The 14,934-nt window shown below is 33.4% G+C and overlaps 1 protein-coding gene across 2 annotated transcripts in view; it reads left to right on the plus strand.

The window, feature by feature from the left end:
* The first annotated feature begins 551 nt into the window (after positions 1 to 551).
* LOC126969738 (alpha-tocopherol transfer protein-like) overlaps positions 552 to 14,934 on the plus strand; it is a 61,293-nt gene continuing 46,910 nt past the window's right edge. For both annotated transcript variants that reach the window (XM_050815301.1, XM_050815302.1), the window contains exon 1: positions 552 to 925. In XM_050815301.1, the coding sequence (XP_050671258.1) occupies positions 633 to 925 (293 nt within the window). In that variant the 5' untranslated portion in view covers positions 552 to 632. The remainder of the gene's footprint in view (positions 926 to 14,934) is intronic.

A 14,934-nucleotide genomic window follows, 5' to 3' on the forward strand; every position in this document is an offset into this window, starting at 1 on the left:
TAAAAACTAAGCCGTAGCCGTGAAGTGTGAAACTAAGCGAATGAAAAACGGGACCACAATTATAACTAAAAGAACGCTTGTGTGATTGTATGGGACATTTCAAACTGGTATGTTCCATCATTAGGTTCCACCTGAGAGCGACCGCAAACCATCCGCACGACTGTCAAATTGCACAAAATTGTTTGCCGGCGCGGCACCTTAGTGTGTAGAACGCTTTACATATAATTTTTTCTCAACTTGCTGCAACTCTTTTTTAATCATGAGATTATGTACATCAGTGAACCATTTACTTGTCTCGTGGCTTACTTAAAACATATTTTAAACAGCACTTGAATTTTATATAATATATTTTGTCAATGAAGTAAATAATTGGAACGTGGAAAGGAACGTGGATATCTAATATTCGTTTCTTGTGTCTTGTCAGTTATTTAGCCGTCAATGCTAACAGTTGACACTGCTGTAACGTCAAAAGTCAAATCCAAATCTAATTAATTTGACTGTCGACAATCATACCATTTTTAAATTAAATAGTTTAGTTAGTTGTCAAACTGATATCGTAAGTGGTGGGTGTTCATCGATCAGAACATTTTGTCGCATAATTTACGAAAATTTAAATTTTGTTGTTGGACAACATGCCGGTTGACTTAGATTTTGATTATGAAGTTGCTATAAAAAATATGGACATTTTTTCTCAAGAACACATCGATAATCTTCATGACTGGACGCAAAAATTAGATAAATCCAAATACGTGCCAAAGGATTTATCAAACAAACAGTTACTCTTATTTTATAATGCTTGTGAAGGTGATATTGAAAGAACAAAAATATGTATAGAAAGGTACTATAATTTAAGAAGAAGTACACCAGAAATGTTTGATAATAGAATTTTAACTACAGAGGAAAACAAAGCCGCTTTGGAAGCTCTGTAAGTACCTAATACCATGTTATTATTAGATTTGTAGTCAAGTTAATTACATGAATTATACAGTTTATTATGTAGTTTGGTTTTATATATAACCGAGCTCTCTGGACTGAAACTGCTAGAGAGAATTAGAGGAAGCCTTTTTCAATAGGTACTATATAATTGGCGACATTATTTAAAATGACATTGTTATGGGTGATATGTTTCTATCTCAATCTTAATAATTATTTTTAAGTTATATTTTAACATTCAAACTAATACTATGCAGTAAACATATATGTTTATGATCCTGCCAACAGTACAGTATTATGATAAATTGTGTAACTATTAACTAAATTAGAAAAAAAACCATAAACCAAAAAAGACCCAATACGTAGCGAGTTCTGTTACTTCTTTTGAAAGCATCACAAGATTGTTTGTCTGTTGACTAAACGGTTATAATTTTTAGTATTTTGTAATAAATATATAAGTAGGTATCTAAAGTGCTAAAAAATCTCATCTTTGAATATGGAACACTTATTGTATGTGTAAGTATTGTAGTGTGATTCAGGTACTATGCAGGAACTGGCTTTTAGTTTGAGAAAACATGTTATTAAATTTGACCAAATTCTGCTGCTCACATTGTTTTCTTCAGATACAGATAAATATATAAATCTGCCAAAATTGTTTTAACAAGAAACAGTAAATTGTTTCGCAGACTGAATTTAGTTTTTGTGAATGTATTCTGCTCTAGGTTTAGTTCATACAGGTTTAGTCATAGTTGCAAAGAATAATTTGAATCTAATTTATGATAAAAAATTCTTGAAATATATCTTGTATGTATCTAATTACAATATTTAATTATCAATAACAAAATTTATATCTAAAATATAAGGTAAGTACTTAATAAATTTTTTTTGCTAAATTTTTGCCTCTGTTTTTTTTTAGTAGGTACTTAGGTATTTTTTTGTTGTTATTGCTCCATATTAATTAAGATGGGACAAGAGACTATAAATATAAGAAAAAGGTTTTAGGCTTTGTAGGCTTATCACACACTGAGCAATGCGGTTTCTTGCAATACAAAACCATAATACATGGAAGCATTTCTCATGCTTTAAAATAGAGCAACTAAATCTACCCTGTAGTGGGCAGGGCTTACAAACTGTACCGGCTGGTAGATCAGTTCGGTCTCAACGGTCCTAGAACTAATAAAATAAATAATTGTTTAAAAAAACTAAGAAACACGCTTTATATAAAATTCAACTAAAAAATAGAAAATAAATTTTAATAACTTTAAATTGAAAATAGTGTAAAAAAAATATATTTTATTGTTAAAAAAAATGTGGGGTGTGATTTATTTAGTTAAATTTTCTTTAAAATCGTATTTTAAAAAGTAATTTAGTACTTTAACATCATTTCCTGCCCTAACGACAATAGATAAAAATTATATAAATTGACAAAAATTTTAGTTTGCAAATTGAATGATAGAATAATCTTATCAAATTAGTGTATTGTCATTGATCCTCGATAAATCTACAAAGTTTGAATGAAATCTGGCCGTTTAAAGTGGGTCAAAATCGTCTATAGGAGTCAGTTTCCATACTGGTACCTATATGTCTACTTTGGGACACAAAGATATCGCGCGTTTTCGTTGCCAATTTTTTTAAATCAGTAACTGAATAAGTCTCTAATGCCTGCCCGCACTTGTATAGAAAGCTAATATGTGTTACATTTTTTTGCGGTGTCAGACCTGCGGTATAATGCGGGTGTTTAATCGCAGTGCGACCTGACCTTTATGGATTCTCCCCGGCGCTTGAAGTTGCGAAGTAGCGGAACTTAACAATCAAGTGAGCCCTAAGAATTGCCGGTCTTTGTTAGCTGTCAATAAAATATTATTAATTCTAGTATTTTCCTCAAAGTGTCATGTTAATAACATAATTACTTATATTCATCGAATACGTAACGAATTAACTATTGTCTTCTTCAATGAGTTTAATTATTCTTGATAAGTTAATTTGTGGTTTTTTAACGTCTGTTGAACAGACACTTTTTATACCTACACTAGCTGACCCGGCAAACGTTGTTTTGCCATATAAAGTATAATTCACGCGATAGTTTTATAAGTAATAAAATATTGCCTGTATTATTTTGTTCTATTTTCTATTGTCAATAGTTTTTGCAGCGCACGCAAAAATAGGTTTTCGATTTTACACCTTGTGTTACAAAATAGCAATTTTATAACGGATCCCTAATTTTGAAAAAAAAACATAGCCTTATAGCCTTCCTCGATAAATGGACTACCCATCACTGAAAGAATCATTCAAATGGGACCAGTAGTACCAGAGATTAGCGCGTTCAAACAAACAAACAAACAAACACTGCAGCTTTATATATTAAGTATAGATTATTTTTTATTAGCAGACTGCGAGGATGATCATATTGCCTGTCTGTGAAATATTACTGCATACATATAAACACTTGAATAGAATATATTATATTCAATAATTTCACTATAATCACAACTATAATATGTATACGAGTAGCACTAAATGATTTATAACACTAGTCGTGTGACCAGCAGCCAGCACGTCCGACACTTTAGACTGCCCCAACAGGAAGTGCCCATTAGCTGAGAGCAATTCGTAACAGTACTACCAACTTAATAATACGAAACTACCAACTTCATAATAAAGTGACATCACAAAGATTTTGCATGTTATTATATAATATTACAATTACTAAAAATACACTAAATATAATAAGTAAAACAATATAATATTTACAGGTTACAATTTATTCTGTTAATATTATCATAACTGAATGTTGGTACTAATTGGATTGTCAAATAACCATAGCACATGTTAGAAAATAATACTTAGGCAAATTGGATTACAAAAATACTTGAACATTAAAAAGTTATAACGTTTTCCTGCAGAGGTGACTAAAAGCTAACATTTTTCTTGAACATCACATACAAGCACTACAACACATCGATAGACGCGGGGAACAAAAGCGAGGGGCACAACAAAATGTTGTTTCATTCTATATTGCCACCAAAGAGTGAATAAGTTTCACTTATCCGGACTTACCCTGCATCCAAACTTACCCAAAATAATCTGCGTACAAATTAAAAATATATTTATAAAATAACAATATGTATTAAATAACGTAATGGATTGGATTATGGGTACTAACCCATTTATTTATTTATTTAAAACACCACATTACCATTTGGAAATGAATGCCTCAGAACTGAGAGCTGAGAAGGAGCAGAGCTTGTGCAAGAAAGCGGGCTTCTTTTTTTTCATAAAAATAATTATGGTTATAATGTCATTTTTAACCGACTACAAAAATGGAGGAGGTTCTCAATTCGTCGGTATGTTCCTTTTTTATGTTTGTACCGAATTGGATAATTCTTTTTTTATTTGAAAGCTGGTGCTTCCCGTGTGGTCCCATTGTAATTTGGTCCAGATCTGACAATAGCATCCATAGAGAGAGAGAGAAAATCATAAAAGTCTTAAATTTGCTATACATACGTATAGCAAAGTGGATGAACTCAATATCGCGCCAACCGATTTCGATGATTCTTTTTTTATTGGAATATTTATCTACACATATTTAGCCAAATTGTTAGTTAGTGTACTTCAAATTCACTAAAAATCATAAAATAAATAAAAAAATAACAAACAAAACAACCGAATTCAAAAAACTCCTGGGTCTCGAAATCTCGAGCGATTGCCAATTTCGCTTCGAAGAAACTGGGTGTCATTAATAGAGCACGGCGCTACTTCAAGCCGGCCCACATTCTAGCGCTCTACAAAGCGCAGGTCCGGCCACACATGGAGTATTGATGTCGTCTCTGGTCTGGCGCACCCCAGTATCAGCTCGATCCATTTGACCGCGTGCATCGTAGAGCAGCTCGAATTTATCACGGGTAGTGTTCGGAAGAGCTGTTTAACGTGATTCCTGCCGCCGAATTCCACCTTCGCATGACACGCCACAAGTTACGATATCATCCCCACCATCTGGATGTGTGGCGGTCTTCCACAGTGCGGTTTTCAAGGAGCTTTCTTCCACGTACTACAAAGCTGTGGAATTAACTTCCTTGTGCGGTGTTTCCGGGACGATACGACATGGGTACCTTCAAAAAAAGCGCGTACACCTTCATCAAAGGCCGGCAACGCTCCTGTGATTCCTCTGGTGTTGCAAGAGATTGTGGGCGGCGGTGATCACTTAACAACAGGTGACCCTTACGCTCGTTTGTCCTCCTATTCCATAAAAAAAAAACTATTTCAAAACAATAGATATAATATGCACTAAAAAGTATAAAAATAATTGCCCATTTTTATACAATCTTATCAATTAATCTAATTCTAGTTACGATTATTGTAATTTTTGGAGGCGGTGTCATCCAAGATAGGTTTGTAACTACATACATAGTTATAGGTGAGATGTGCTTGAGTTGTGAGGAGGCGAGAGGCGGAAGGACACCGATTCCAATAATAACAATAATCGTAACAAGTATTAGATTAATTAATTAGATTGTATAAAAGAAAGTTTCCTGACCAGCGTTGTATGTTGAACACAATCAAAGGTCTTATATAAATCACAGAAGATACCAAGTGCATTCTGTGAGGCATCAGAAATATTCTTGACTAACTAATACTAACTATTTATACTTAAGCGTTCTCTTGTATCTCTCTTCATATTTAAGGTCAGTATTCTACGCGGTGACTCATTAAGTTATCCGTTATTTTACACAATTATGAAGACAAAATACTACAACACGGTTTTCGTATGAGACGCCCTCTGCAATACCTATTCTTTTGCGAAATGTTTGTTTATATTTTTGTCACTCTTCTATAGGCCTGGTTTAATCTTAAAAGTTAAAGACAAATAATTTTTATTCGAATCAGTTTATTATACCTTGTCTTACCATAAATATAGAAACAAAGAAAAAATAATTGTACAATCGCAAAATATTGTAGGTACAATGTATTTGCGCCAAAATAAGAAAACTCAATGAACAATCATATTATAAAAATGACAGATTCCAAATTCAAATGTAATGTTTTGATTATTTTTAATTTTAACAGTATTTATGGCCAGTCTAAGTATAGCGTTTCTTACTCAAATAAGTTAGTTTAGGTATATATGTATGATATTGATATTTCCACACAGATAGACACTTATCCTCACGTTAATAATCGATTAGACACTTAATCGTAATGTCATGGTAATGATTAAAGTTATCTAAAGACTGTTCCTATGCACTCACTAATTAAGAACGTGTTCGCGATTAAAAAGTGTTAATGTTTCGCGACTGGTCAACTCTATTAGTAGTATTATATTAGTTATAGTAGTAGTATCTAGTAGTTATTAGAAAAGACATCAAAAAGAATTCTAAAGGTATCAATTTTGAGAAAATAAATGCCTTTTATGCATATTGTCTAGTTTACGGCCGTTCCCAATATACTATCTACAGATATTGATAAACTACTACCATCTACTGTCAGTTATTAGCTGTCAATGATCTGAAGCTGTCCCAATATACCCGATAAGTCATTCTTATCGCCTTATATTGGGACGCGTGAATTGCAATTTGCATACAAACTTTATATCGCTGATAAGCTGTACGTCGTCCCATTGACAGACTGCGTGTAAGGATAAGGTGAGTTACCGTCGATAAGTTTATTGGGACAGAAAAGTCAACGATAGTTACGATTTTTATCTCAAGTAAGAGATATTGCATATATTGCGAACGGCCGTTAGTGATTTACCATCTAGGCACGACACGTTCGCGCACCGTGTTCGTCACTTGGCGTCATTGGCGTTTATAGCGCGACTAAACAATGTTAAATCTATTAGTTATGTTTATTACTATTAGAAGCTATTAACATACTTCATATCAATTACATACAATATTATTGGATTAGTAGGAATTATTTACACAAACAACTATGTATCGACTAAAAGATGGCGGTTTTATAAAAATACATTAAATATTTAAACTAAGGTAACTAGGTAATATATAAAAAAATAACTTTATTTTTTAATCTATACTAATATTATAAAGCTGCAGTGTTTGTTTGTTTGTTTGTTTGAACGCGCTAATCTCTGGTACTACTGGTCCGATTTGAATGATTCTTTCAGTGTTGGGTAGTCCATTTATCGAGGAAGGCTATAGGCTATGTTTTGTTTTTTCAAAATTAGGGATCCGTAATAAAATTGCTATTTTGTAACACAAGGTGTAAAATCGAAAACCTATTTTTGCGTGCGCTGCAAAAACTATTGACAATAGAACAAAATGATGTACAATATATATATAGGCAATATTTTATTACTTATAAAACTATCGCGTGAATTATGCTTTATATGGCAAAACAACGTTTGCCGGGTCAGCTAGTTAAAATAACTTTGGGTGCGCTAATATCTTTTTAGTGTGAGTATTTAATGAGGTTGAGCCGCTTGTTCGAGCACAACAGAAAGAGGAATTGTTCAGAAGTTTTGTTTAAATACATAGAAATTGCTAATTTAGCTTAGATAATATATACGTCAAAATAGAGCCTTGCTGCTAGACAACCGATGAAAACAGGCCAGGTTTGTTACTTTAGTGTGTGTGACAAGCTACGTCTTATATTCGCGATTTGTATGTCACTACAAAAAAGGGGTTTACAGGCAATCTCAATATTTTTTTCGACGTTTTCACAGCTGTCTCAGTCTATCTGGACGTATAAATAATCTAAGTAATTTAGATGCCCGTTAATAAGATATTTATTTAATACTAGCTGACCCGGCAGACTTCGTACTGCCTCAATCGATAAATAAAAGACCTACACTTTTGTATAAAATAAACTTAAAACAGATAAAAGGAATCCTTTTTTTATTAAAACAAATACAAAAATGTTTGGTAAGAATGAAATTTTACTTAAAAAACAGAGTTTTCCTGAAATACTGGCTGTTGATAAGGTTTCAATTTGATATTGACAGACACACACAATTTTCTGATAAATTATATATTTTGTATTGTTTTGTGGTGCGGTTAGTGTCAGAAAATTTATTTTTGACAAAACTTAAGATTTATCAATTTACATAAAAATAATCTGATAGATAGTTAACAACTGTAGTTAATTTACCTACTATAGTTACCTACCTAAAATTAACTTCATTTTTTACCTCCTGAGAAAGTTAGAAAGATATAAAAATTCTAATTAGCTATTCATTTTAAACTAAGTATTATTTTAATTTGATTTCTGAACGACTGGGGACACATCACAGAAAAATCAAATTCGTTGTTTATATTGTATTCCGAGCATTTTCATATTTATTCACCTTTTAGACCTTCTCTGGACTTCCAAAAATTATTCAAGACCACAATTAGCCAAATCGGTCCAGCCGTTCTCGAGTTTTAGCGAGATTAACGAACAGCAATTCCTTTTTTATATATATAGATTAGTTTGTTGAGCTTGCGTTGTCTCTGGTAACTGGTAACTGATTGATGAAATCAGTTACCTTCTCTAGGCTTAGCCTTCTATTTATTTACCAGCGGGAGTCTCCTCTGCACAGGATGTCGGCTACATTATGGGTATCACAACGGCGCCTATTTCTGGCGTCAAACAGTAATGTGTAAGGAATTTTGTGTTTTGGTCTGAAGGGCGCCGTAGCTAGTGAAATTACTGAGTCTTATTTTTTCTCAGTCTCAAACATCTTATGTCTCAAGGTGACGAGCGCTCAGAGATTTTCGGTTTTTCAAGAATCCTGAGGGGCACTGCATTGTAATGATCAGGGCGTATGAATTACCATCACATGAACGTCCTGCTCGTCTGGTCCCTTACTGTCATAAAAAGAAAATGGTTTGTGGCTCCAAAATGATCGAGGATCGATCTGACAAGACCAAAACTAAAATAAATAAATTATTACAAACATATTTAACTTTTAAAAAGTTCTGTCCTAAAATTTGGACACTACCTCCTGGGATCTGAAGCACGATACAATATTAAACCTAAGTAGGTTTTACACAAATTAAATTCGCAACCAAAATTTATGAACAATAAGGAACTCGAACCCGTGACCTCTCGCGTTCCGTGCGAGCGCTCTTCCTCTGAGCCAACCTTCGAGTGACGTCACGTTCATCAATATTGGTATGTCTTGTTGAAGTCCGAGGTTGTGGCTGTATCTACAGGATCTACTTCAAATTTGATAACCTGCTCAACCCAAATATTTGCACATTAGGAAATTGACTTGAGATGTCGCTTTTTCAAATCTTAACAATTCAAATTTAATTTGTGTAATTAATCCCAGAATCACTTACACGTGTTATCACTTTAAAAAGAAAATAACAAATTGCTTATTATTTTTTATTTTTTATTCTATTCATTCGTAAGATCCAGGGAGCCTACTCCTAAAATCGTTATTCGATAAATCGTGGCGTTAGTCGTGTCGAATCCTACTCTTAGTTACATCGTAATCAATGTCGAAACGATGATTGAACGAACAAAACATTATTCGATATTATCGGTCCTAACCCTACTCTTAGTTGAAAATGTCAGAGACGAATATTCGGATTTCACAAATAATCAAACGTCACTTTTACTATAATCTCAACGACACCTTCTAGGCTGTCGATGCTATTATCGTTACATTCGGAACGATACGATAATACTTCGAATATATCGCAACTATCCTACTCTAACAAATGATCGAATTCCTTATCGTTTATCGTAACCATAGACTAATATTTTGATTTTTTTACGATGTTAGTGTGAATGAAATATGTTCAAACCTAAACATTATCTGTGCTGTCGCTGTTATGTGTCAAAAGTCAAAACTTAGTTTAGGCGCTAAGGACCATGCCAGACTCTGTAAATGTTAAAAAAATATGTAATGAATATAATATGACCATTTAAAATTGAATAAATAATACAAAACTCGCGGATAATAAAAAGTAACTCCCTTCTCGTCGACTTCCTATTTCTCAGTCGGCCATTTGCATTATTTTTGCGCATAAACGATCAACAAAATGACTTAAATGACTTAGTAGTAAAAAAATCCTGTTGAATAGTAAATCACATATAATTATTTCAATAATATTTATTAAGTATGTATATTGTATGGTAAATATATCTATACAACTTGAAACGATAATAGCAACGACAGCCTAGAAGGTGTCGTTAAGATTATCGTAAAAGTGACGTTTGATTATTTGTAAAATTCGAATATTCGTATCTGACATTTTCAACTAAGAGTAGGGTTAGGACCGATAATATCGAATAATGTTTCGTTCGTTCAATCATCGTTTCGACATAGATTACGATGTAACTAAGAGTAGGATTCGACACACATCGAATATCGATTTTAGGAGTAGGCCCCCAGGTTTGTAAACAACAGTGCTTGCAACGCAAGAGTGGACGATCCGTCGTTGTCGCTCACATGCCAATAGCACCCTAGGTAGCTTCTGCATACGGGCGACAATAGCTCGCCTGTGCCTGTTGAGTGATGATTCATAACTAGACTCCAGGACTGACAGCGCGATGTAGAGGAACACCAGCACAAAGACCGTACCGTCAGGCATAGTACTATTTAGTGGAGTTAGCGCACATGGGGTTCGTATCGCCGCAAGTGACGTAGCGGTGACGATATTAATTATTATTGTGTATACAACTTATGAGTGTTGACATTAGTTGAAAGCATAAATCTATCTATCTATCTGTCTATCTATATATATAAAAATGAATTGCTGTTCGTTAGTCTCGCTTAAACTCGAGAACGGCTGGACCGATTTGGCTAATTTTGGTCTTGAATTATTTGTGGAAGTCCAGAGAAGGTTTAAAAGGTGAATAAATAGAAAAATGCTGCTTAATTAAATAAAAACAACAAATTTGTTTTTCCTTTGATGTGTCCATACTTAATTTCTATGAGAGAATTTATTGACGCACGGTTTGACAGTTCTGCTGTGAAACAATTTCATTACGACAGCAGGGTGCATATTTTACGAAGTAATTTTTGGTGTTATGATATTATATTATTGACAAATTCATATAAAAACATTATTTTATTTATTACTATACTATACAGAACAACGTCGGGTCAGCTAGTTGAGTGATAAAAGTCCACTGTATATTAAAAGTTGTGAAGTTCCTATTCCTGTCGGCGTTATCGTAGCTACGTACTTTGATATAAAACAGGCAAACTGAGCATAAATATTGCTACAACTTAAAAACTCCTAATCTATCCTCCTAGAATTCCAAATTTTTATTAACTTATATTTCGACTGTGTTTATAATGTCGGAAGCATCGTTAAATTCCTGCCATTTCGCATATTTTGATCAAGGTTTAATAATAATAAATCTCAAGAATGGAATAGGGTGTGAAAGAAAAATAAAATTTTAACAAATAAACAACCTACTTCAAAAACACTATTTCAAAACAATAGATATAATCTGCACTAAAAAGTATAAAAATAATTGTGTATCTTTATACAATCTAATTAATCAATCTTATTCTAGTTACGATTATTGTCATTTTTGGCATCGTTGTCCTCGCACCGCCTCACATCTCACCTGTAACTATGTAGTTACAAACCTATCTTGGATGACACCTGCTTTCAAATAAAAAAAGAATTATCAAATTCGGTTCACCCAGTCGAAAGTTTTGAGGTAACAAACATAAAAGAACATACCGACGAATTGAGAACCTCCTCCTTTTCTGAAGTCGGTTAAAAATGGAGAGTACTTGCCTAGCACAAAGTGGGTGTCTTGAAACAGACTGAGGCTGAGATCTATACAGCTTACTTAGCCTTTGCTTAGACTTTACTAATGTAAAACTTTACTGATTATGATAAAACGCAATAAAGTCTTTTGTATTCGACTGTATTAGCTCAGTATAATTGCAACTGTCAAATGACTATTTAGGCGACTCTAAATGCCAGCGACCTTGAGCGATATGAGTTCACGGCTGCCGGCCCGCCATCTATGTAACAAAGCCAATATTTTCAAAATTCTTGCGTGGACAACACTTAATATGCTTACAATCCTCGTTATTCACTACTAATCTGAATAAATGAACCTACACAAAAAAGTACAAGCTATAAGAATGACTTTTCTGAGAGAAGTACCAAAAAAATGCGTCACGCCATGCCAAAAAACTTGTTTAATTTCAAAGAAAAGTGGTAGTTCAAAAAGGCTCGGCAGTGTTAACTATGACCAACAGCAAGCATTAGCAACCTACAAATAAGACTTAAAGATATGTGTAACAGGATTAAGTAGTGTTTATAGCTCGAAATGCTATACTTTCACCACAAAACTTGTCTAAAAACACCATGTTTGCGTGTTTTCTCATTACTCTTCGCCTTAAAACGATAAAAGATTATGTTAAGCTTACACTTACGCTTAGTCTTACGTAAGTAAAGTCTGAGCAAAGTCTAATCACGCTCTATAGATCTCAGTCTTAGACTTTGCTCATCATAAATTTCGTTTTTATAGTAAGTTGACCTCTGAAATTGTACTGAACTTAAGCTAAGACAGTCCAATACATAAGTTAAGTTCGCGTTTTATCACACTCAGCTAAGTTTAACTTAAGTAAAGTCTGAGCAAAGTCTAAGTACGCTTTATAGATCTCTGACTAAGAACCATTGCCACAATACAAATATGCCAAGTTAAACACATTTAATACTCTTTTTTACGATAGGTAGGTAACTCTTATTGAGACAAGTACCAAATACATCCGAATCATCTGTTTTTCAGATGTGTAAAAGCTGTAATGTAAAATGTATGTGTGTATGTAAAAGCTCAATGCAAATTATTTTAAAATGTTTCTTTTTTCAATTTATGCATCTTTCCAAGGTGAGGTTGAATACTGAAATTAAATAAAATTTAGTAGCAACTATAAAGTTCACGTCCATCTTGAAGGACTGCCGCTAAATAAATGATCACGGGTAGAGGTGGTCGTCAAATCAATAAACTGTTTTTATTAACAGTTTTATATTTGTTAACGAATTAACTGTTTTTCTTCAACGAAAAAACCTGTCAACGTCTTCGCCCGTAACTCGCAATAAATGAAGAAATTGAATGCCTCACTTAAACAGCTTAATTCGAAACAGTTGACGAATTTGCAAACGAAAACGTTGACATGATACTATATTGACGAAATAAAAACCTAAATTATTAATAAATGCATTAACCGATTTTTCAAAACCCGTTGACGATTTAACAGTTTTTTCAACCTGTTGACCATTGACTAAAAACAGTTACTACATACTTACACGATGATCAACGATTAACTTCCCGATGACAGACGATCATCGCCGAGCCGATAGTGGCAATGCTCACTCGTGGTTACCCCGCGTGTCTTCCACTTCGATAAGGAAAGAATAAATTGCATTAATTATAAGATATGTTACTTCAGGTTCGAGTAAAAGTTTCTTCGAATATTATGTATAAGAACTCGACGAAGAAGACGATTTTTTTCTAATTATATTTACTTTTAATGGCAGTATATATGGACAGGGAGAGGGAGTCCTCTTCTGGCTTTTTTTGACGAACGGAACCGAGCCCTTGATGAGGATGAGAATATACGTATTTGTTAAATGAATGCTTTGCTTGGTGCCCCTCCTATATAAAAGCTTTGGTTATGTTTATTTATGTACAATATTATATTTACACAAATTAAATTTGAAAGCAAAACAAGACTCGAACCCGCGTTCCGTTCTCTTTAAACTGAGGCAACCGTTCGAGTCACGTATCGTTGATGAATCTTGTGTGTCTTGTTCAACTCTCAGGTTGTGGCTTCAGGGGTTGAACGATGCGGGATCGTCCCAAGTACCAAAAAAACTGTCATCAGATTTTCAATAATAATTAGACTATATGATTGCGATAATGTTTATACTTTACTACTTTAAATACATATGTATATCGCTTAAATAATAAGAAAATATCTATATACGCGCGTAAGCTCCATCCGAGCCAGTGCCTTCGCATCCCCCTGGCTTCATTTCGTCCTAATTTCGCAATATGCTTGGTGCTAACGTGTAAGTTTATGATTAGCCGAAGTCATAGTGGTAAATTGCTTGGCCAAAGTGATGTTAATAAATTGTTTGGCCAAAGTCATGGTGATAAATTGTCCAGATGTTACGTTGCAATCACGTACCGAGCCAAGGTTAAAAATCTTTAAGGCAACATAATGATTTATAAAATCTTGAGAAGTCAAGATAACGTCTAAATTATGATATCAACTGCTTTTTACAACTAGTGCTTTAGCATCGTATAAGCATTAATTAGGTAATTTGTTTAAGAAATCAACGGGCTCTACATTTGTACAAGTTCAAAAAAAACTATGTTTAAAAAAACTGACTTCAAAAACTAAATTGTATAAAACAATTTAATAAAGATTTATTTTAACACAACTCTTATTCAAACCTAATAATACCTTTAATATTCATAAAATACTTTTATCTTTGTGTGCTACCTATTGATAGGAATTCAGTCGGTGCCAATCCCAAACAAAATAAAATTTAATATTACAAACAGCTTACTTGCTGTTATTATCAACGACGTCTGCCTACTTGGGTTGTTTTGTGCTAGACGAAGCTAAAGTTACGCGTGGCGAGTGTAGGTACCTCTATAACATTTGCCTCGGCACCGAATTCTCTTATCTTCGACGATCTCAGCGTATGATAAATAAAAAAATACGAATCTGATTGAGAACCTCCTCATTTTTGAAGTCAGTTAAAAATTAAATAATACCAACAGGAAGCCAGCATGGATTCTCATGGGTCCTCACATATCGGCAGATGTATGTCAACTAAATAATTAAAAATGTTTTGTATTAATGTATGTACAAAACAAAAAATATTTAGTCGGTATGCATACTAATAAGGTTTTTTACTTTTAAATTGTTATACAGAGTAGAAGAAAGTAGAGAAAATTTATTTTTTACATTTTTATTTGGTTTTCAATATAAGCGTGTTATTGATTACTGGAATTATAGTATTAATACAAACATGCGTAAGTAAAAAAATTAAACAAAAATAAAAAGGG

Source organism: Leptidea sinapis, chromosome 19 (genome assembly GCF_905404315.1).
Source record: "Leptidea sinapis chromosome 19, ilLepSina1.1, whole genome shotgun sequence".
In the NCBI taxonomy this organism is placed as follows: Eukaryota; Metazoa; Arthropoda; class Insecta; order Lepidoptera; family Pieridae; genus Leptidea; species Leptidea sinapis.